Here is a 21496-nt window from a genome sequence, read left to right on the forward strand (position 1 = left end):
TTAATAGGGGTGGTCTCACACATGCTCCATGACTGTCTTCAAGCCAAACCAGGTCTCTTTCACTGTGGGTAAGATCTGATTGGCCAGCAGAAGGAACTCATATCGATCTGTGTCTCCCAGTTCAAATTCAAATGATTATTTGATTCCAGAGTCATAGGACCAGTCAATGCTTCCTCCACTGGCTTGGTCTGAAGGGCAAATGAGAATAAAGTCTGGTTATACTATTCCCACTGGCCTCTCACAGCTATGTAACCTCTATATTAAGTTCCACCACTATCAAAAATAAGTCAGGCCCCTATCTGCATGGACCTTGAGAACAGGGATAGCTTAGTAGAGGGCCATGCTTATGAAAAAATACAAGATTAATTTGAAAAGCAAAAGGTGTTACTCAAATGGACACTATACTTAGCCTTCCTTTGGTGTTCTTAGGAGCCTCTGGCTTCACCCACCCATTTGGAATCCTGCCTGCTCTCCTACTGGCATCTTCTACAGCTTAGGGAGGCTACACCACTTCCTTCTTCAGTTGGGTGCTAGGTTTAAACATTGTTTCCTCTGGTGGGAGAGAAGGGATTACAAATAGAGGAAGAGATTTGGTCCCTGCTCTCAGGGGACTTTCAGTATAAGGATGGAACAGGCTTTGCTCTGATAACAAATAACATGCCCAGCACCTATATGTGTGAGTAAAACCAACAATGTGCACCTGTGTAATATGTGGCCACTTACATGACAAATGATAAAGGAAGGTAGCATTAGCCTACAAAGACTTCTGACAATCATGACTCAGAAGAGCTAAGCAATAGGTCGGCTCTGAGGCCCATCCGAGGGAGGGCAGGTAGAGGTCAAATGGAGTCACCTAATCCCTAAGAATGGGGCTGAGCAAAGGGGAAGACCAGGGAGGTTATACCAGGGAAAAGTAGGACTAGTGGTTAATATTGGGAATTAACACTATGAACTCGTGTGTCTTGTGTCTTTGCCTTCACCCACAGCAGCAGTAGTAGCACCTGGTAAATAACAAACACCAAATGGCTGCTGATTTGAACTGAATTTTCCTGGGTACCAAAATTACTAACTTATACCTTTGGTGTGGTCACATGACACAGATGATCCCACTAAGAGGTCCACAGTGGACTGGCTTCAGATTGAATCCTGACTCTGCAAATCATTATTTGGGTGACCTAAGACAGTCACTTATCTGAATCCCAAACGTTTCTTCTGTCAAATAAGGATAATACTACTACTTACTTCATAGGGCAGTGAGAATTAAATAGGATAATATAATGCTCATGATTCGATCAATTGTTGAGTGCTTATTAAATGTGTTAGACGTTATGCTAAATTGGTTTATTTAATCCTCACCTGTGTCACAAGTAGATATTAGTATTAGTCCCATTTTACAGATGAGGAAATCTCAGAGAGATTAAGTGAAGGAGATGGGATAATATATGTAGAATAGGCATTCAGTAAATGTCAGTTGTGATTATAATCATCATTATCAATAAATGACTAAGATCCCATCAGAAAAGTTGGACCACATTAAGGATCAGAGGTATCTGGAGGAGAGTAGTTCACCAGGAAACTAACAAGCAACATTTATATAGTGCCTTCGAGTTAGTGAACTCTTTTATTCTACATTCTATCTTTAGAGCTTCTCAACAACCCATTTCATAGATGAAAAAACCAAGGGAACCTGGTTTGAGTGACCGGGCTTGAGTGACCTGCCCAAGGTTACTTGGTTCCAAAGTGATGGAACTATAACTCAAACCCAGACCTCTCTCCCCAAGGTCTGTGTTTTATTTCCCCCTGAGAAAGGCTCAAGTAACAACTTCTGGACCAAACACCTGTTGTGATGCAGCTCCTTATAGACCTTTCCAGATGAGAAACTGCCCAGAAAATGTCTCACCCACCACAGACGTCCAGCCATGTCTTGGGTGGAGCGAAGCAGGTATTCAGCCCAGAGCTGCATACCAATCAGGGGCAAGAGGCAAAAAGTACTTAACTGGGACTCGTTCTTAGAGGCAGTGCTTGTCCAAGCTGGAATGAGGCCAGAATCAAGGATAACAGAGTCAGCTCTGGACAGAGATGCAGCAAGAACTTGATTAACCATTAACGGTCACATTACAAAAGATCAGACAGTAAACCCTATACTTGTCTGACATTTGCTTAATGGAAGTATCTTCAACATCTGTGACTTTACCAAAAAAAACATACTAAATGTAGGCCTTTCAAGGTCTACAGTACTTGTAAATACCTCAGAAAAGGAAGGTGGAAAACTAGATTCCTTGTAATAAAATGGCTGAGACCCCATGTATGTGTCTCAGGGGCAAATGATGCCATTCTGCTGACATTCTGAACTCGAGCCTCCACTCAGAGGTGGCCAACAGGAGAAAACATGTATTCCTCAGCCTCAAGTGGCCATAATGGCCTTCTACCCCACTGTCACCACAGCCCTCCTCCCTGGAGGTTCTCCCACCAAAGGGGAGGACATGGAACACAGTTAAAAAGGTCTGGGCAACTGTAAGATCAGTCTTCCCAGAGAATAGCCTAAAAAATATGTAGATAGAGCTCCAAAGCTGTTCATTACATTTGACTTGAGAATCGCCTAAAAGAAAAAGAAGCTTGTGCCAATATGTTCATAGTAGCACTATTTAGCAAAAAGCTGAAACAATCCAAAGGCCCAATAACTGGGATATAGCAGTATAATTGAATAACAAATACCTAGAGCGGAAATAACATAAAACTATGTAGGAAATGTACAATGGAATACTACTCAGCCATAAAAAAAATGAAATAATGTAATTTGCAGCAACATGGATGGACCTAGAGATTATATACCAAATGAAGTCAGAAAGATATACCATATGATAGCACTTATATGTGGAATCTAAAATATGACACAAATGAATTTATCTATGAAACAGAAACACACTCACAGACATAGAGAACAGACTTGCGGTTGCCAAGGGGGATGGGAGAGGGATGGATTGGGAGTTTGGGATCAGCAGATGCAAACTATTATATAGAGAATGGATAAACAACAGGTACTACTGTATAGCACAGGGAACTATATTCAGTATCCTGTGATAAACCATAATGGAAAAGAATATGAAAAAGAATATGTATATGTATAACTGAATCACTTTGTTATACAGTATAAGTTAATACAACATTGTAAATCGATTATACTTCAATAAAATAAATTTTGGGGCTTCCCTGGTGGTGCAGTGGTTGAAAGTCTGCCTGCCGATGCAGGTGACACGGGTTCGTGCCCCGGTCCAGGAAGATCCCACATGCCGCGGAGCGGTTGGGCCCGTGAGCCATGGCCGCTGAGCCTGCGCGTCCGGAGGCTGTGCTCCGCAACGGGAGAGGCCACAACAGTGAGAGGCCCACGTACCACAAAAAAAAATAAATAAATAAAATAAATTTTTTAAAGAACTATATGGGAAATGATGTTACCTGAAAAAAAGCTAAACGCAGACATTGATTACAACTAGATAAATATATTTGTGTTCAATGACAAAACATTAATGAAATTGAAACTGATAATAAAGTATAATCATTATTAGACTCTTTTTTCTATGAAGTTTTAAAAATACATCATAATAGCAAAAAAGAAAGAGAGAAAGAGAGAAAACCATAATCTGGAAAAAAAGAGAAACTTTCATGCTCTGAAATATTACCAAATCCGTAGTTTTGGGATTTCCATTAAGTGTTCCAGATACGGTGAGTAAACTATTACTCCTCTGCTCTCCAAGACTCCCATTAAGAAAACCATGACTGGGACCTCCCTGGTGACACAGTGGTTAGGAATCCACCTGCCAATGCAGGGGACCCAGTTTTTATCCCTGGTCCAGGAAGACCCCACATGCCGTGGAGCAACTAAGCCCATGCACCACAACTACTGAGCCCACGTGCCACAACTACTGAAGGCTGTGCGTCCTAGAGCCTGTGTTCCACAACAAGAGAAGCCTCCGCAATGAGAAGCCCATGCACTGCAAGGAAGAGTAGCGCCTGCTCACCACAACTAGAGAAAGCCCACATGCAGCAACAAAGACCCAACGCAACCAAAAATAAAATAAATTTTTTTAAAAAATCAAGTATGCTTTAAAAAAAAAAAGAAAAGAAAAGAAAACCATTACTAACAAGTGTGCTCTCCCTCAGATTCCCACCATCACCCTCTTACAGATAGAGCTACGTCAGTGTCCCCAGCATGTCAGCACACTCTCCTCTTGTTCAAGCCTGATCTGCCCACCTCTGCTTATCCCTTTCTTGCCCCTATTCTCCCCCTCTTTGGAACAGCACTGCCTTGGTCATTTCTTCTCTCTCCTATATCTTCCACCTCTCCCTCTCTATTGTTCCTTTTCCCACAGTCAATAAACAAATCTCTTATCTCAAAAACAAAACCCTCCATTCCTCTCTCTCCTTCCCTTCTCATCCATGCTCCTCTGAAGAGTAGTCTACTCACTGGGCCTCCCCTTCTCCCATTCCATGTACTCCTCCAGTAACCCTCACTCTTCTGAAACTGCTCTGGTTACAGTCACCATAAGCTAGTAATGAAAACCCAATGGTAAATGTTCTGTCCTTTTCACATTTGACCTTTTTGTGACCTTTTTGTCATTGTTAACCACTGCCTCCTTCCCAACAATTGCTCCTTCCCTGATTTCTGAAACGCAAGGTTTTTGGCCTCTCTGCCCAGCCCTGCTGCCATGCCCTCCATCATTGCTAACCACTTCTGCTGCTTAACATCTTACTCCCCTCCTCTGTCCAGGGCTTTTCCCACTTCAGATGACCTCCTTGCTCTCCTGTTCCAACCACCTTCCCTGTGTCAACTACCCTTAAATCTCTCTCTCTGCAGAATCCCAGGGGTATACAGCCCAAAGCCTACAGGACATCTCCACTTGAAAACACCACACTTATCTCAACCTCAGTATGTCTAGAGCTGAACTCATCTTTCCAACCCCACCCCTCCTTCACCTTCCTGGATGTCTCCCTCAGTTAATGGCACCATTCAATGACCATCAGTGAGAAACTCTCCACTTCTGATAAACGACAAAAAACTTTTGATTTTACCTTGTAAATGTCTCCCTTCATTCCTCACTGGCACTGCTGTAGTGTGAGCCATCATCTCTCCTCTGAACTCTTCCTGCTCTTCTTGTGGGATGTTCCTACTTCTAGTCCATCATCACCACATCCTCCATGTTGCTGCTAATGTGTTTTATCTAAAACACAATGCCTCAGTGCGCTTGCTGCCCTGCTGAAAATGCTCCAATGGCTTCCAGAATCCTTTGGGTTAAAACCTAAATTCTTTAATATGGCACACAAAAACTTGAACTCCCCCAACTCTTGTTACCACCTTCATTCCTTCTTGTAGTTCACAGAGCCCATCATGCAGTTTCACACATCTGTGCCTTTGCATGTGCTGTTAATGAGCCAGAATGTCCCATTCTTCTTCCCCTTCTCTAGCCTTCAAAATCCTGCCCTCTTCCTAGATGAAATCAAATCCCCCCAACTTTCTAATACTTTTGTACCATGTATAGCCTACTATTGCACATATCATACTAAAGCTTTTCTTCCCATTCATCTCCCATATTAAACAGTGAGTTCTCTGTGGGTTCATTATGTCTCCAGTACTTGGAGACAGGTATATAATCATATACAATGATTAGCACATAATATATGCTCAATAAAAGCGTGTGTTTTAGGCACAGTGGGTGCCTACAAAAGTCATTTGTTTCCAAAGGATCCATGGGCATGGGAGCACTAGGGAACTCCTGGGCATTCAATTGTGGGGTCCTGAGTTTCTGGCTTTGTCCATAACAAAGTGAGGGGATTCCTTTGGAGGACTAAGAATCTGCATGTGGGTGCATTAGGATTTCCAACAGCGCTGCAGTCATTTCTTGTTCTTATCTCGATTTACTATGGGAGAGAGGAGCATCGGGAAGTCTGACAGCAGGCTCCCAAGCTTTATACCTGCCATTGCCATTACTCCTGACATGTCCTCCTCTTTGTTTCCCCAAGCTCTGCATGGACAAATGGCTGCAACAGGGTCTATCCACTGAAACCTCTGGGTCCTCTTAAGAGTTGCACCCATTCTGTCCCCACATACAGTCCATGGGTTTACTTATGGTGTGAGCCTCTCTTAGTCAAGAAATGGGTAATTAATAAAAGTGGTAACTTAGGTCAGAGTCTTGATAAATGCCCATTTTCAGGCAAAGAAATTCCACATAATGAGAGTGAGCCATTAAGGATCAGGACAAGCAGAGCAGAGAACACACAACTCAAATATTTAGGAAGTTCTTTGCTCTAAATACCACATAGTAAGTATATCATGGAGGAGATCTAGCCTTGCCGAAGAAAACTGTGTTAAGTTTGGGTTCCCTGCATTTTTAAGGCCTACCCGTTTCATGTCAGAGCATTTAAAGGCTTTGACCCCAAATCACATGGTGCCTGCTATCTTAGTGGGTCATTTGTAAAAACACGTTAGATACTTACAGATGACTGAGCAGACAGGTCCCATTTTGTACTTGGTGCTGTGCAGGCTTGTCAGAGACTGGGCAGCCTTTTGGGCCACTTCATTTTAGAGTGAGAGAACCAAGGAAAGGTGGATAGATAGTGCTTGTCTCTTGGAAGAACAGATGCCCAGTTGCAGAATGTAGAATGGGACAGTCTGATGAACTGGACTCTGGTTAATTAAGCACAACACCCTTTTTGTTTCAACCATTTTCACTGGGAAGTAAGCACAAGTTCACTTCTGTTGGCTCTGAAAATACAACAGACCCTCGTTGTTTATTTGATCTTTCAGGTTCTTGCAATAAATACACCGGGGTCATTATTTTGCCACCAGCTCTCCTTGTTCAGGAGTGTGGATGGAAATAGGGTGGGAGTAAGGGGCTAAAGAGAATGTGTACTGACTCAAGGATGTATCCAGGAAGTTGGTTTTCTTTTTTAAACTAGATCCCTACATTGGCTTATTTCCCTATGATTGTCTCTTTTTCCAAGAAGTAGAGCTCAGGAAAGTATTTTCCATTATTTGAGGGTTCCAATTTTGACTGATCGAGGCTTTTCTGTCCTTGCTAGGGATAAATGTAAGGTCTTGAACTTGGGTCCAGGAAAACGACTGTACAATTACCAGATGGGGGAAACCTGGCTCAGCAGAATACTCAGAGAGCCTGGGGGTTTCGGCTGTCAATGAGCCCAACATGAGTCAACGGCACGACGCCACTGCCAAAAAACTAATGTGACCCTCAACTGCATAAGCTGGATGAGGGCAGTTACGGTCATGCTCTGCGCTATGCTTGTTAACCCCACAACGCGAGTTTTACATTCACTTCTGGGAGCTGCCCTTGAAGAACACAGACAAATCAAAGCATATTCGTAAAATAGCAACCAGAAGGGTGAGGGAAGTTGGGGACATATTCTGAGGGCTTGAAGGGACGGGGGTACTTAGCAAGGATAAGGAAAAACCTAGGAGAAGCAGGTTACTACCTTCAAGTAATTAATGAATTTGTCTCTCAAAGGGAAATAAACTTACTCTCTGGAGCAAGACGATAAACCAGGGCTGGTATGTGAAAACCATAAGCAGAAGGCTTGAGCTCAAACAATCAAATCTGCCCCAACATGGAAAAGGCTCCCTTGGAGGCAGGGAGCTATCCAATCATAGGCTGGATGACTATATGGTAGAGATTTAAGCACCAGGTTTAGGTAACGTAAGGTTATCTAGAGCTACTAAAAGTACCTTTGATATTCAACTCTGACATTCTCTCTCCCTTGATTCAACCTTCAGTGATAATATTCACCACCAAAACCCTGAAAACTGCCTTACAGGGGCTAAAATGCAACTGATAAGATGAAAGATACACCTGAATTTGAATAATCTATTCCATTTCTGCTAGCTGCTGACAACAATCTAGTTGAAAGTAAACTGACCAAAAGGTCCCATCTCAGGGCTTATCTCTAATATATGGGTTTCAAAAACCAAGCCTAAAAGCCAAATTGGAAATATCTGCACATTCTCTTCAGCTGGGGTAGCACTTGCTCAATTATAAGCAGCCCCCTGAGATGTCACCATCTGACTTAAGGCTGCCACCAGTTTGCTCATTCCTGAAACAGGAAAGACGATGGAGGGTATCAAGTGATACCTTAGGGAAGTGTTTTATGCCCAGCATACACCAGTGCAGCATGATGACGGATCACAGAGCCAAAGACACCAGGAAGGTATAAGGCAAAGAGCTGAGAGGCAGCATTGCTTAGCATAGAGCAACTGACTACAGATCCAAGAGCTTCAGGTCCAAATCCAAGTGATTATTTCCTAAGCAACAGAAAACACATCCTGGGAATTTATAGTCGAATCAGGCTCCTGCTCATCTAGATAAAGGCAACAATAATTTCATGAATTCTATTTCCCAAGGAAATTTAATTTAGGCAAGTCTTTCAAACCTTTGCCTGTGTCACAATCTTCTCAGTGGTTGGACATATTATGTCTCATTCATGTTTGTAACCTGTCACAAGTATCCCCCCATCTCAATACCTATCTTTATGACTGAAACTTATTTGTCCACACCATGGATGTTTGTATCTGAAATGAAGTTTCAGAAACTTACCAGCTCATCAAATTTATGTGACTCGGCACATGTATACCCATAGGGGAACATCAGCAGCTGGGAATAGCTGTGGAAGGTAATGAAGGCCGTGACTTTTCCAGGACTCTTGGTAAAGTCCACTATGGATTTCACTTCAACTTCAGAGTTGGCACTGGGTCTATGGTATGAGTCAGAGCAAGGATTGTTGCTGGCTCCAGGTTGTGATGGGATGCAGAAGATGCCAAGTGAGAACAGTGAGCTTTAAGGAGACAGTGTATGGAGGCAGTTACCATGCATCACTTCAGTTCCTCCTCTGGAAATCAGAGCAAGATTGTCATTGTGTTAGATTGAATTACTACCTAAAGACACAGTCAGGAGACCTAACTCAAGAGATTCTGGACACATCTCTCTTCTTTAAAAACATGGCTCCTCTATATGGCAGAAAGAACTATCAAATTAAATCATCTCCTCTCTGTGGGAGTTGTTGGAAGAAAAGCTAGATTTAATATTATAGATGGAATTCCTGCATTGGGTGGGAGTTCAGCAAGCTCATTTTCTGGGACTTCTTCCAATTCTTAGAGCCCAAGAGTAGACGATTCTATGCATCTGTACTTCTAAGTCACAAAGCCACAAATGCAAGGAACCTCTGATACCCTTTCTGTGGTGAGGAAGTCACAATTACTTTTGACAAAAAGGCTACCTTTGGCCTCATTTTCTCAGCTACTGGAGTTACCCATGACCACTGAAGTGGGCCCACTGTGGCCTGGCCAGGGCTCTGAATGCTAGAGAAACTCTGAAGGGACAGGTAGAGGCTGGGACTCTACAGAGTCTCTAAATGATATGGACAAAATATATATACAACCTATCACCTCATTTGGAGATTATTTAATAAGAACAACAAGCCAGGAAAAATTTTAACTTTGAATTGCTGGACATTGTTCAGTATTTTGGATCTGATGCTTTGATTTTTTTCTTTCCTACACTAAAAAAAAAAAAAAAGAATTTGTAAAAGCGATGAATGAAGTTGCCACTCATCCATATCCTGTCAGTGTATCCTTTCTTGGTTCAATGATTCTCATTAATTCATCTGTCTTTCAAGTCTTTAGTGATTGCCTTCTATGTGCCAGACACTATGCTAGGTGTTAGGAACACTACAGTGGAAAAGACAGTTTCTAATGTTACTGCTATCATACCTAATGAGGAAAAACCAAATACATTTTAACTCTGTGATTAGAGAAACATAAGGGGTTTTAACTGGTGCCTGAAAGCAAAAAGGAGCCCCCCAACCAGCCTGGCACTGGACCCCGAAAAATTAGAGCTGTAAGTCAACAAAGGCAGAGCAGGAAGCAAGTATTTTCTCTTTGAATCTATTTTGAAAATCAATTTCTTAATCTTATTCGTACTTCATTTTAGTTTTCTTTCTCGAAGCATCCATAGATGATGTAATGCTTCTCCTGTGACTAGATCCCAACCCCCTCTAGTGGTTGGTTCAGGGCTTCCTGGCGCTTCCCACCACCACACAAAGTCTTGCTCTGGAAGCTCAGAAGCTGAGCCGGGATACAGCTTATGGGAAAACCAAGATGTGAGACAAAATATATTAAATGCTCCTCAGAGCTCAGTGACAGCACTGTGTGCCTGTGAAGGGAATTTAGTGAAGTGTTTTTCAAATAGGTTTTTAAATAGCTTCAATCCTGAATGGGCTTAGCAGGCTGACAGCACTGCAGAGCCATGCAAATAGCTATCTGGCCAGACAACATCTGACTATCCCTGGGGGAAAGTCCCCATGCTCACCTCCAAAACCCACATCCCAGTTCCGGTTAGGATCAACACCAACACTGAGGCTTCCAGATACCTTGAACTGGGTCTTCTGCCACATACGATTCTTTAAAATCCCAACAGAAAGAAAATACAGAAAAAAAAAAAGACGGTCATTCAGTCCAATGAGAAGTTTCCTTTAGAATTTTGTTAATTTCTCCCAATCCCTCACGGGAAGGCCCTTTTGGAATTGCACTCATTTCCCTTGCCCACAGACTTGACCAGTAGTCCTCACACAGGGTTCTGCTTGGAGCTTCTCAGCCGTCTCACCGAGGCGAGAAGTAAATAAGCCCCCATCTCCTCCAATGAATACCTGCTAAACCATGTTCCGTAGAACCACAGTCCTCTCAAAAGTTAACAATACAATAACAACAAAAAACAAAAATTAAAAAACAAAAAAATAGTGGGGAGAGCCCGAGGGTTCTGTGATAGAATATTTTGGGAAAATAACAGGGTTAAATTGGCTAATTTACTTCAGAATTTCTAAAGGTTTTTTTTAATGCTTTAATGTTTTTTATCAAGCTCCAAGAGAGGGATACAGTGGGCGGTATTTCCCAAACTTGACTGTGGAACCCTTTATTCATAGGGTATCTCATGAGATGAGTACTACTATTTCTACAAGTTCCTTCTGAACACGCGTTGAAAAATGCTATCGTAGTCTGCTGTCTTCAAAAATAAACTTGAAGCTCTGATTCATTCTGAATATACATGGGGTCACAGTTGCCATAATGGTGTTGTGTAATGAGATTTTTAAAGAAAAAAAAACTGCATAACTTGTTTTTGTGATATAACAGAGGATTTCTTCTACAGATTGTAAGTAAAATGCCAGATGCATTGTACTGCCTACCTAAATCCTACAGCAATCTAATTGTCAGCAGGTAACATCAGCCTCCTCTTTTCTATCAATCCTACCATCAAAACACAGGGATAATTGGAACAAATCTACTAGGTGACTCACAGTGAACACTGAACTCTAATAGCCCAGCCTAACAGCTGAAATGGGCTCTGACCAAGGCAATATGGAAAGATATCATGTGTTGGAAAATGAAATGATTGTAAACATCACTATATGCCTCAATTCAGGGCCACTACTGAGAGATGAGGCATTCCATTTAGGGTAAATCAAGAACAGAAAATCACTTTTGTTTTGTTTTGAAGTTCCTACACATCTCCTTAAATTCTTGTTGAAGAGAAAAAGTCCAGGCTTCCTTTGGTTTGAGAGAACACTTAGCCATCAGAGAAGCAGGAAGATGTCCATCATATCCAATCAAAGTGATGGATGGGTCATTTCCATAATCAGAGGCAATCTGAGCAGAGACAACATATATATCAATCTCACACTCCCCTTTCACCAGGGAACAGAGGAGAGAATATTAAGGCAATGTGTTTTTTCCAAACATAAACTAACACTGCTGGTCAGTGAGAGTCTTCCAGGACTACAGTCCAATCTCCTATTAACGTGTTTAATATGCCAGTGTCGATACTTTTATTTCCAATCAGAATAATTTACTTATATTAAATAAAAATCAGGTATCACTTATCCATTATCTCTCAAAAGCAGGATTCTTCCAATTAATTTTAGTGAGGCATTTTGCAATGGTGGGCAACTGTGTTTGTGGCTCAGAGGGATCTATGAACCAAAGAAATCTTTTCAGTTTCCTTAATCACCACACAGGCTATACCTTCTCAAAAGTACTCACGACCAACATCAGATTACTTAATTATGCAGAGACTTCTCTAAAGACCCAGAGAACCAGTTAAATTCCATTTGGGGAATTACATTTCTACTTGTGATCAATTGCAGTAGAGTTGAGGTTTCTGCTGGATTAAAATTTATTCATTTCCTGTGCTCAGCCATCCTAAGGCATTATTATTCAACTGTTAAATATCCATTTCATAATACCCTAAAGGTAACTGCATTTTAATTGAAGGGAAAAATGTATCAGCCGGTAAGCACGTGGTTGCACATGCTTGAATGATCTGATGTGGATTGATTTCCTTTGCTCATGAATTAACATTCTGATTTATAGCACGTCATTTTTGAATTACTTAAGAAATACCAGACTAGGTCACACCCAGAACGGTGTCCTGACTCTAATTCCAATGAACATGTGGAAGAGACATATCGCTACACCCTAACTTTAAGTGAGATTTGGAAATTTTTCAGAACCCAAAAACCCTCAACGAGTTCATTCCACTTTGTATCTGTAGGTCAAAGTAAACTCTTCTAGCCCATTTATATTCTCTATCTAAGCTCCTTTTGTGATTTTATAGATCTCTAGTACATCGTGCCACAGCCCTAGGAGCTCCAGGCAGCAAAGCAATGTTCTCTAATCTGTTCTTATGCTGAAATCTGACTCTTGGTGTCCTTACTTGTCACCCTCTTAATCTCTTTTAGCTCACTATCTTTTCTTTTTAAATTTATTTCATTTATTATTTTTGCCTGCATTGAGTCTTCATTGCTGTGCATGGGCTTTCTCTAGTTGCGGCGAGCAGGGGCTACTCTTCGTTGTAGTGCACGGGCTTCTTATTGCAGTGGCTTCTCTTGTTGCAGAGCATGGGCTCCAGACACGCGGGCTTTAGTAGTTGTGGTACGCAGGCTCAGTAGTTGTGCCTTGCGGGCTCTAGAGCACACGCTCAGTAGTTGTGGTGCGCGGGCTTAGTTGCTCCATGGCATGTGGGATCTTCCCAGGCCAGGGATTGAACCTGTGTCCCTGAACTAGCAGGTGGATTCTTAACGACTGCGCCACCAAGGAAGCCCATAGCTCTCACTATCTTTTAACAGAGCATGCAGTGGCCAGCAGGTTGCGGGAGTACGGAGGTACATGCCAGGGTGCTGGGTGGAGCAATACCAAATTAGGTTTGAATGGGTCTGTTTCCTGACTGTGTGACAAGAGAAGGACTTGGGATGAGAGCGTCAGCCATAGGACCACAGGGATTGCTGTGAGGTTAGGTGGGGCCTGACCCCAGAAAGACAAAATAAATGGGGAATTTGGAGTAAAATGACCTTATTTGCAGTTCACAGTGCAGTAGCTTGTGTAACCTACTCACCGGCATGGATCCCAGCCTCTAGCCAGATAGCCAGCTTGTCTCCTCCCGTGCTGAACTGCAAAACAAGCGTGGAAATGTGAATGGCTCCACCACCACACACCCCTTGTCTGTTCCTCTTTCTGTACTTGATGTGATTGAGAAGGAGGAGGTGTAGACAGTGATGCTGTCAATTAGCTTTTCATTTAACGTAGGGTTTTTTGGTCCCTTTCCTTTAATATAAACTTAAATACAGGCTAACAAGAAGGGCATCATTTGATGTTTGTAAAAAATCATTGCAGATAACGTGATGACATGAAAATATGTTCATCATATGCCATAAATTTTTAAAAATAGATTACCAAATAGTATGATACCATTTTTATTTCTTAAAAGGCTAACTCATGTGTATGTATATATATGTACACACACAGACATAGGAGAAAAAGGGAGGGGGAAAAGAAAAGAGAGGAAAAAATAGACAGATATACAACGAAATGTTAATAGCTATCAATCCCATAGTTGTGAAATTAGTAAAATAGGGATGTTTTTCATTTTTTGTTTCTCTGTTCTCCATTTTTTGCAATGATTGTGTTATTTTTGTAATAAAAATGCTTGTGGTAATCTTCTGAGTCCTTCATAAAAACAGGATGGTAGGGTCTGGAAGTCCTTTCCAGAGTTTAAATTTTATGATCTAAGGGACTCAGTTTTATTTGGAACAGTGGCTTTGCCAATTGAATCAGTAAATGGGGAGGAAAAGATTATTTTTGCACCATCAACTTCTATCTTCCTGCAGCATTCTAAACATCACAGATAAGGTAAATGAGAAATGTAAATCCCTGCTAAAAATTACTTTTCAAGCGTTTTGAGAGTTTTAAAGTGTTTCATGCTTTTTCCTCCAAAGAGCTCACATAGGGAACTTTGGAAAACAAATAACATTCTCAACCACGAACCACCGAAACACCCGGGAGAAGGAAAGTCCAGGAAAATCCAAGGGGGAGGAGAGCCTGGGGTTTCCTGACCCAACTGTAGGAGAAACAGGGAAAAGGAAATCAAAAGAAAAGAAGGTAGTAAATATGAGCAAATGTGCCGCGGTGTCATAAAGTAGGCAAACCACTCCTCCCAGGCCTCCTTCGGGAGAACCGCTCTGGAGAAATCCATCTGTCCCAGTGAGTCCGTTGGTCCTCAGCCATAATGTTTCCAAATTTAGCAGGGAGTTGTGACATTATCTTCCCCCCCCCACCCTTAACAAACTCTTTCTAGGAAATTTGGGGAAATACTTTTCACTCTTTTGCAAGGCAAGGTGAAAAAGCTTGAAATTATCAGCACTAACTGTTGTCAGCGTGTACAGGTTGAAGTAAAACCATAACCTTTTTCCGGCTAGCAAGTAAAAAATGCCTGCGTTTCAGGGCATTTGCCTTTGCCATTTGGTTGCCCATCATTCTGCACACCACAAGAACTGTTTTGGTTTTAAATGAGGCTCCAGCAAGTACGGAACTTTTATCTCTTTTTCTTTTTTTTTTAAACTCTCGGTTTAAAAAAAAAAAGAAAGAAAGAAACGAGTAAAAGAAAAACAAGGCACAGCACGGCTACCTTGATTAATTACAGAATACCTCCCCCTTCCCAGCTCACCCAGGGGCCCGAACCACCTCCCCCTTCCTCTGTTCCTATTGGTGCATACGCCTGTTTCCCTGAGAGCAAATCTATCAAGAGGAGAACATTAATTCACTCCTGCAGACCTGCGTCAGCTCGCGCAATAAAAAGAAGAAGAAAGGGAGGTGGGGGAAGCAGGGAGGTGGATAGTCAAAACCAGCAAGGACTGGTTAGGAGAGGGAAAAAAAAAAAAAAAAAAAGGAACAGCTCTGCAGGCAGAGACTGTACTGACGGCCCGCCTGGGAAGACGGGGATTCTAGAAGCATCGAGAGGAAAAAATCATCACTGCACCTGTGTACCTTGAGCTCGTTCATGGGCCGGTTTTTGAAAGAATAGACAATGTTCATTTTGCTCACTAGACCAGGGTGCTCAGCAACGAGGTTATCCATTTCTCAGGAAATCTGAAATGTTTAAGATGAAGAAATACACATTTGCAAATGAATAATCTGGTGCATCCATTAGTGACTTTTCTCTCTCCTCCATTTCCATTCCCTCAGGGAATGGAGAGGGCCACTCGGCAGATGCTGTGGGACTGGGGACGCTGGAATCAAAGCTAAGAGATGATGAGTCACTGGGCATCCGTAGGGGCTGGGAAAAGGGAAGCCATTTTGTGGCAGCGGAGCCGGCTCTTTCCAGTTTTGTGCTTCAAACAAAATAGCACTGCTTTGGTTGCCCTGTGGCTTGCCTCAAGCCAGCTCTGAGGTGGAACTTCCCCAGCCAGAAAGCATCTTCCCCTCACTAGCAGAGGAACACAAATGGTAGTGCCACCGAAAAAAAAAAAAGGTGATTTAGAAGCAGACGCTGCAAAACGCAGCCGGGTTGGTTCAGGCCGGGGCATCGGGGTGCCTGCCTCAGAGGCACTTCTGCCACAAGCCACTTCGGCTCCTATTTGCAGGGCTGATTGCAATCCTGTACAGCTGGGGCACCCAAACTGTGTCCATTACTGGGATTGAGACATGTCTGGGCATGTCTGGAGAGTGCTCGGCATGAAAACGGCTCCTCCAGCTGTTGCCAGCATTTGGTCTCCGTAGGACGTGTACAGCAATTTGTGAGGCCAGGCAAAGGAGGGAGCGCATCCTGTTTCGGCCACTCCCTTTTCTCCCTCACTCTCTGTACTGGTCCACAGTCCCTACTCTGAAACCCTTTAGGGACCATACATATTTCAAATTAAGATTTGTGTGTGTGTGTGTGTGTGTGTGTGTGTGCAATTTTAAAAAGAAAAATACATTTTACACATGTGGCAGTGCTCCATACTCAAGCACATTAATATTTCTGGCAGTAAAATAAGTGAGTAGCAAGTCAGTTCAGGTCAGATTTTGCCCCTAAATGAGTTTAGTTCGGGTCAGGGTTTGCCACCAAATAAATGCAGGGGGAAAATTGTTTTCTAAGTTCTCTGCATTTTAGAATTGCTGATTTAGGGAATCAGCACCTACCAGACAATCTCCTCTCTGGCTCTTTCCTGCTCCTCCACCTCTCTCCTTAACCCCCAACCCCCATCTCCTCATCCCCTCCCCCACCCTCCCAAATCAGTTAGTGCAAGCAGACACCTGTATCCCCCAAGAAAAGCTATGTGTCACAAAGAGGCAGATGTAGCACTGTCCAGGTGATCCAGGGGAAGGAAGGGGCATTCTTCACACCAACAAAACTCAGGAAAGATAGCAGAGAAATTGCACAAGACTTTGCTGTCATGAGGTCTAGGAGAATTTGGCAGGTTGGGAGACTCCACCGTTGGCTGGAAGTCAGTGGTATCAAGTGTCCCCTGATTCCATCATCAGTGGTAGCCATGAAGCACAGCTCTCAGATGGCTTGTGGGTGGCACAGGTCAGAAATCAGCCAGGGGACCTCGAGGGGAGAGTGTGAGCATTAGAGGCTGTCTTGTGCTCACTTAAGCCACTCCTGAACACTTCTAAATAATGCAGTGGCTGCTGGGATGGGCAGATGGGCTTCAGGTCCTAACTTAAGGCAGTGACACTGATACTGGCTGTGAAATCCTAGGGAAATTTGGAGAAGTTAGGAGATAATATGAGAATAATTTCCATTAAATCACCAAGTGGAAGTATAGGCCTTGTTATCAGGGGAAAGCATGGCCCATTTCTCTGATGTTCATTTTGAAACACCTACCTCTTCCAAGGTATAGATAAGCCTCAAAGTTGAAGTTAACATTCTGTTCTCTGAGTAATATTTCTTCATTCTCCTTGTCCAAGAGAACCTAAGATAAATCAGTCACACCTATGATTAGTTTATAGCAATGCATTTGAATCTACAGTTGTGAGGGAAGTGGATTCAGGCCCCAATCCCAAGCATTCTTCTTTCTGTCCTATAGGCTTTGGGGTCATGCCTTTCCCTTATTCTGGCAGCACCCTGAAAGGGGATGGGGCATTAATGAGACTTCGGGCCAGACAGATGCTGCAAATATAGGATGACAGTCAGTCCTGTGGCTGTGTTATGGCTCATTCTCCCTTTCTGGGAACCCAGGGTCAGAGGTAACCTCCAATTAAAAACTAAATGAGTAACAACTTATATTTGCCTACTTTGACTCACACTCTTCAGTTTGCCCTTTGTATTTCATGCCAGAGACTCTTTTTTGCCCTTTCCATTACATTTTTTTATTACCATATCCACTTGTACCAAATGCAAAAAAGAGAGGGATAGAACCTTCCTACCCACTGCAGGGGTAGTCCAGACTTCAGGAAGGCCCTAGTGGTACCCACAGGTCCCTTCCCTGGCAGAGGGTACCCAAAGATAAAAGAGGATGGACCTTCAGTTCATATGGACCAGCAAGCCTCTGGAAGACTGGGCTGTGGGATAATTACTTGAACATCTTCAATCACAATGGAATAAGCAATTCCCTCGGATTTAAGGAAACTTTGACTGCCTGGATGCTGACAAAGGGAACTCAGACATGGATTGTGTCTCCTGGGATGGTGGGTGATTTCCAGAAATCAAGCTGAAAGGGATAAAAGGCCAAGGCAATGACTGGGTCATTCCAGGGAAATGGACAGCTCAGCGTGGATAGATTTCAAGAAATCAATTCGTTATCTATTTTACCTCAAGCCTCCAAGACTAGAATCGTTGTGGAATCGCTGTGATGTTGCAAGAAGTGTTGTTATATGTCCAAGCATCAGCATATGTGTTATATGGTTTTCCCCCCATATGGTTAAATATTAAAACTGGAAGAAGGTAAAGATTATTTAAAACTATGGCAGTTTTTTTAACAGTTGACATTCAGGTGATCCAAATCATTTCATAACAGAATATTAATACTATAAATTATTTAGGAGGGAAATAATGCATTAAAGTTATTCAATAATTTTTCAAAATAACTTTCACATTTGATTTCTCTTTTCGTTCTTACAAAACATCTGTGAGATAGAAGAATGGTATATTTATCCTCATTATACTGAATGGGAGAGAAGTCAGTATGACATTGGGCAAGTCACCTACCTTCTCTGAGATGCAGAAGGTAGATGACTTGCCCAATGTCATACAGTTGGGACTACAGCCCAGGAGTTCTGGATCCCAGCTCCATGAGTGAGCATTCCATACTTCTCATCAGAGAAGACAAGATACAATCCAAAGTAAGAGATCTTAGTCATCGTGTCTAACTGTGGAGTATTCACTTTGGGAAACAGAAGCCCCCTCCAGGACAGATATCTGAAGATGTTCTTCAGCCTCCAATTCCACCAGAGTTTTTATTTGTTCTTCATTCCTTGGTGTGATCTCAAGAACTTGGTCTCTAAAAAATATTACCCACAGACATGACCTTAAAAACAAAACCTAGACACTGTTTCCTGTTGCTTTCTGCTCCTGTTAGTCTCCGCACATAAGAGGTTAATGCAGCAGTCAGTAATCTCTTTGACAATCAAGAAATTAATAAATAGTATACTGACCCACATCCCCAGAATGAGGAGTTGATAGAATGGCTTCACTTCCCCCAAGGAAATGTTATCTAAATAATAATTAAGAGCTGTACCTAATCCTAGCAGGAACTTTGCCAGTAAAGTTACCTTTCCTTTAGCTAATGATTATCAAGTAACACCTGCTGCTCATAAAGCATCGGCTTTTAAAACTTGTCTGTTCCTGTTTTTCAGAAATAAGTTTTTAAAAGGTAGAATTAATTTGGTGCTTATAAGTGCTCAAAAGAGGAATCAAATTTACATCTGGGTAGACCTAGGGTGTTTTTGTTGTTAACTGAAATGTATCAGAGTTCCATCTCCAAACCCCATTCATGTGGCCCAGACTTGGGGTATTGCTAGGGACAATTGAAACCCAGACAAATCATGGTGTGTGTGTGTATGTGTCTCTCTCTCTACACACACACACGCACACACACAATGAGTAATAAAGGATATCAAGGACTCCTTGGCAGCAAAGAGAAGTTGCAAAACAAGAAACAAATATCCTTTAAAAAAAGTCCAGTAGTAGAGCTGGATTTCTTATAGCCCTTCCTTGGTGACAGAGGTTTTTCCTCTCTCCCTTTCTCTGAGTAGGCTGACTTCCTGAATCACCACCCTGCCCATTTATGCAGTGGGGAAGGGATTGGTACAAAGAGCCATAATAAGGGACCAGAACCCAGACCCTCTGAAATCAAATATCATCCAATTTCCAGTGAACTCCAGTGGAATACATAAGTGATAGAATGTGAGCTCTTCAAGTCTCTTCTGCCTCCCAGTATCCATTGGCCATAGATGGTCTGAAAAATCTTCCATTTGAGTCTCATTCCTTTTGGTTAATGTATAGACTCCCAGGAGTCCTCCTTTAAAATGGGAAGGCACTGGGAAAAGTAATACATTGGGCTAATATTTCCTGGTGTGTGTTCTAAGGAATAACAGCCCTTTGAGTTGTTCAGCATAAATAAATAAATAAATAAATAAATGTGGGGAGGAGTTTGAGGATCAAAAAAAGGATAGTTGCAGCAACCTAGATCCCCTCTTATAGGTTTACAATATACACTAATTTAGTAAAAGTTCCTAGAAATTCTATAGTTTGTTTAACCCTCTGATTCCCAAATTTATTTGATCATCCACTTTTTTGGGCCAAATTTATTTGGCTACTTCATTAGTTCCCTGGAATACTCTTCAAGAAATGCTGTCTAAAGCTCTTCATAGAATCTTGAAACCAAAGTACTTTGGAGCAAAGATGGATCCTACAAAGCCATGAGAGTTGGATTTGGGCTGAAGTCTGCAGCTCTGGTCCTCCCACTTCATGAGGTCCCACTGCCTAGACACTAGATCTGAAGATGGAAGGACTTAAGGTGACATGGAGGATGAAGTCCGGAAAGGTAGGGAGGCGGATGGGAGAGTAACCCAGCACTTACTAAGATGACACAGAGACAATGACCAAACAGCTTTATTTTCACTGATGTCTGTCATCCCCACATTCTGATCATCAGAAGGGAAAAAGATTAAGGACAGAGAGAAATAGGGTGCATGTGCTCCGTTTTCACTTTTTTTTTCCTTTAAATTCATTCATCTCTTTTTTTATCACTCATTCCTATTATTTCCACTACCTCCTCTCCAAATCTAAAAGAACTCTGAAAATGCTGAACGCTTACACTCATTAGTCTGCAACAATGCAGTGAGATATTCTGTGAATCAGGTAAGCAAAATTCAAATAGGCATCAGAAAGCATAACTTACCCCACAGATGTTTCTCCACAGTAGATATGCCCCCAAAAGGACACCAAAAAACAGGATCAATCGCATAGTCAAGGATCTTCCAAGAGTCCAGAATTCAGTGTCACTCCTGAACTTTATTTATAGGGACCACGGCTGAGGCTGACCTGTTGGCAGTCTAAGAACTCAAGTAAATTCCCACATGGTAAAATTCCCACCTGCATGTCAAATTCTCAAGACTGTAGACACCCACCTGTGTGATATCACCAATCCATACATTTTACATTCTTTCAATGAGATAACAAACTTTGATGGAAAGAGAACAAAATTGCTAGAGCATACCAAGGGCAAATCATGCATTTATGATTTAGAACATAAAGTGCCACTAACTCTGACCAGTGACAGAAGCCAGATTAATAGACCTAGAGGTTAAAGTCTTTCCTGGGTCTCTGACAGAAAAGGGGCACAGCATTTATAGTAATTACTCAGGCATCCTGTCTATCACATTCCATTAGTTGCCTCATTTGTTTATTTTTATAATGTTTACCCTGAAACACTGCAATCACTTAGTCCATATCTGCTGTATCTCCCCGTAGATATGACCTGTTCCAGTCCTCACACTATATTAAAACAAAACAGAAGGCCTTTTTTTTTTTTTTTTTGCGATACCCGGGCCTCTCACTGTTGTGGCCTCTCCCGTTGCGGAGCACAGGCTCTGGACGCGCAGGCTCAGCGGCCATGGCTCACGGGCCCAGCCGCTCCGCGGCACGTGGGATCTTCCCGGACCAGGGCACGAACCCGTGTCCCCTGC

General features: G+C 42.3%; 1 protein-coding gene across 1 annotated transcript; it reads right to left on the minus strand.

Moving 5' to 3' along the window:
* On the minus strand, positions 1 to 21401 carry CPA2 (carboxypeptidase A2). Its single transcript, XM_027101932.1, is given in 17 exon segments — positions 1 to 188; positions 6490 to 6567; positions 8063 to 8069; positions 8598 to 8796; positions 10367 to 10462; positions 11605 to 11631; positions 11633 to 11659; positions 11661 to 11698; positions 13399 to 13497; positions 15371 to 15472; positions 17193 to 17207; positions 17209 to 17280; positions 17885 to 17937; positions 17940 to 18018; positions 18720 to 18807; positions 20710 to 20744; positions 20746 to 21401. Coding segments are annotated over 17 exon segments (1233 nt in total). The 5' UTR covers positions 20776 to 21401.
* Positions 21402 to 21496: the final 95 nt, after the last annotated feature.

This window comes from Aethalodelphis obliquidens, unplaced genomic scaffold, assembly GCF_003676395.1.
Source record: "Aethalodelphis obliquidens isolate GAN/ISIS:26980383/991018 unplaced genomic scaffold, ASM367639v1 scaffold5, whole genome shotgun sequence".
In the NCBI taxonomy this organism is placed as follows: domain Eukaryota; kingdom Metazoa; phylum Chordata; class Mammalia; order Artiodactyla; family Delphinidae; genus Aethalodelphis; species Aethalodelphis obliquidens.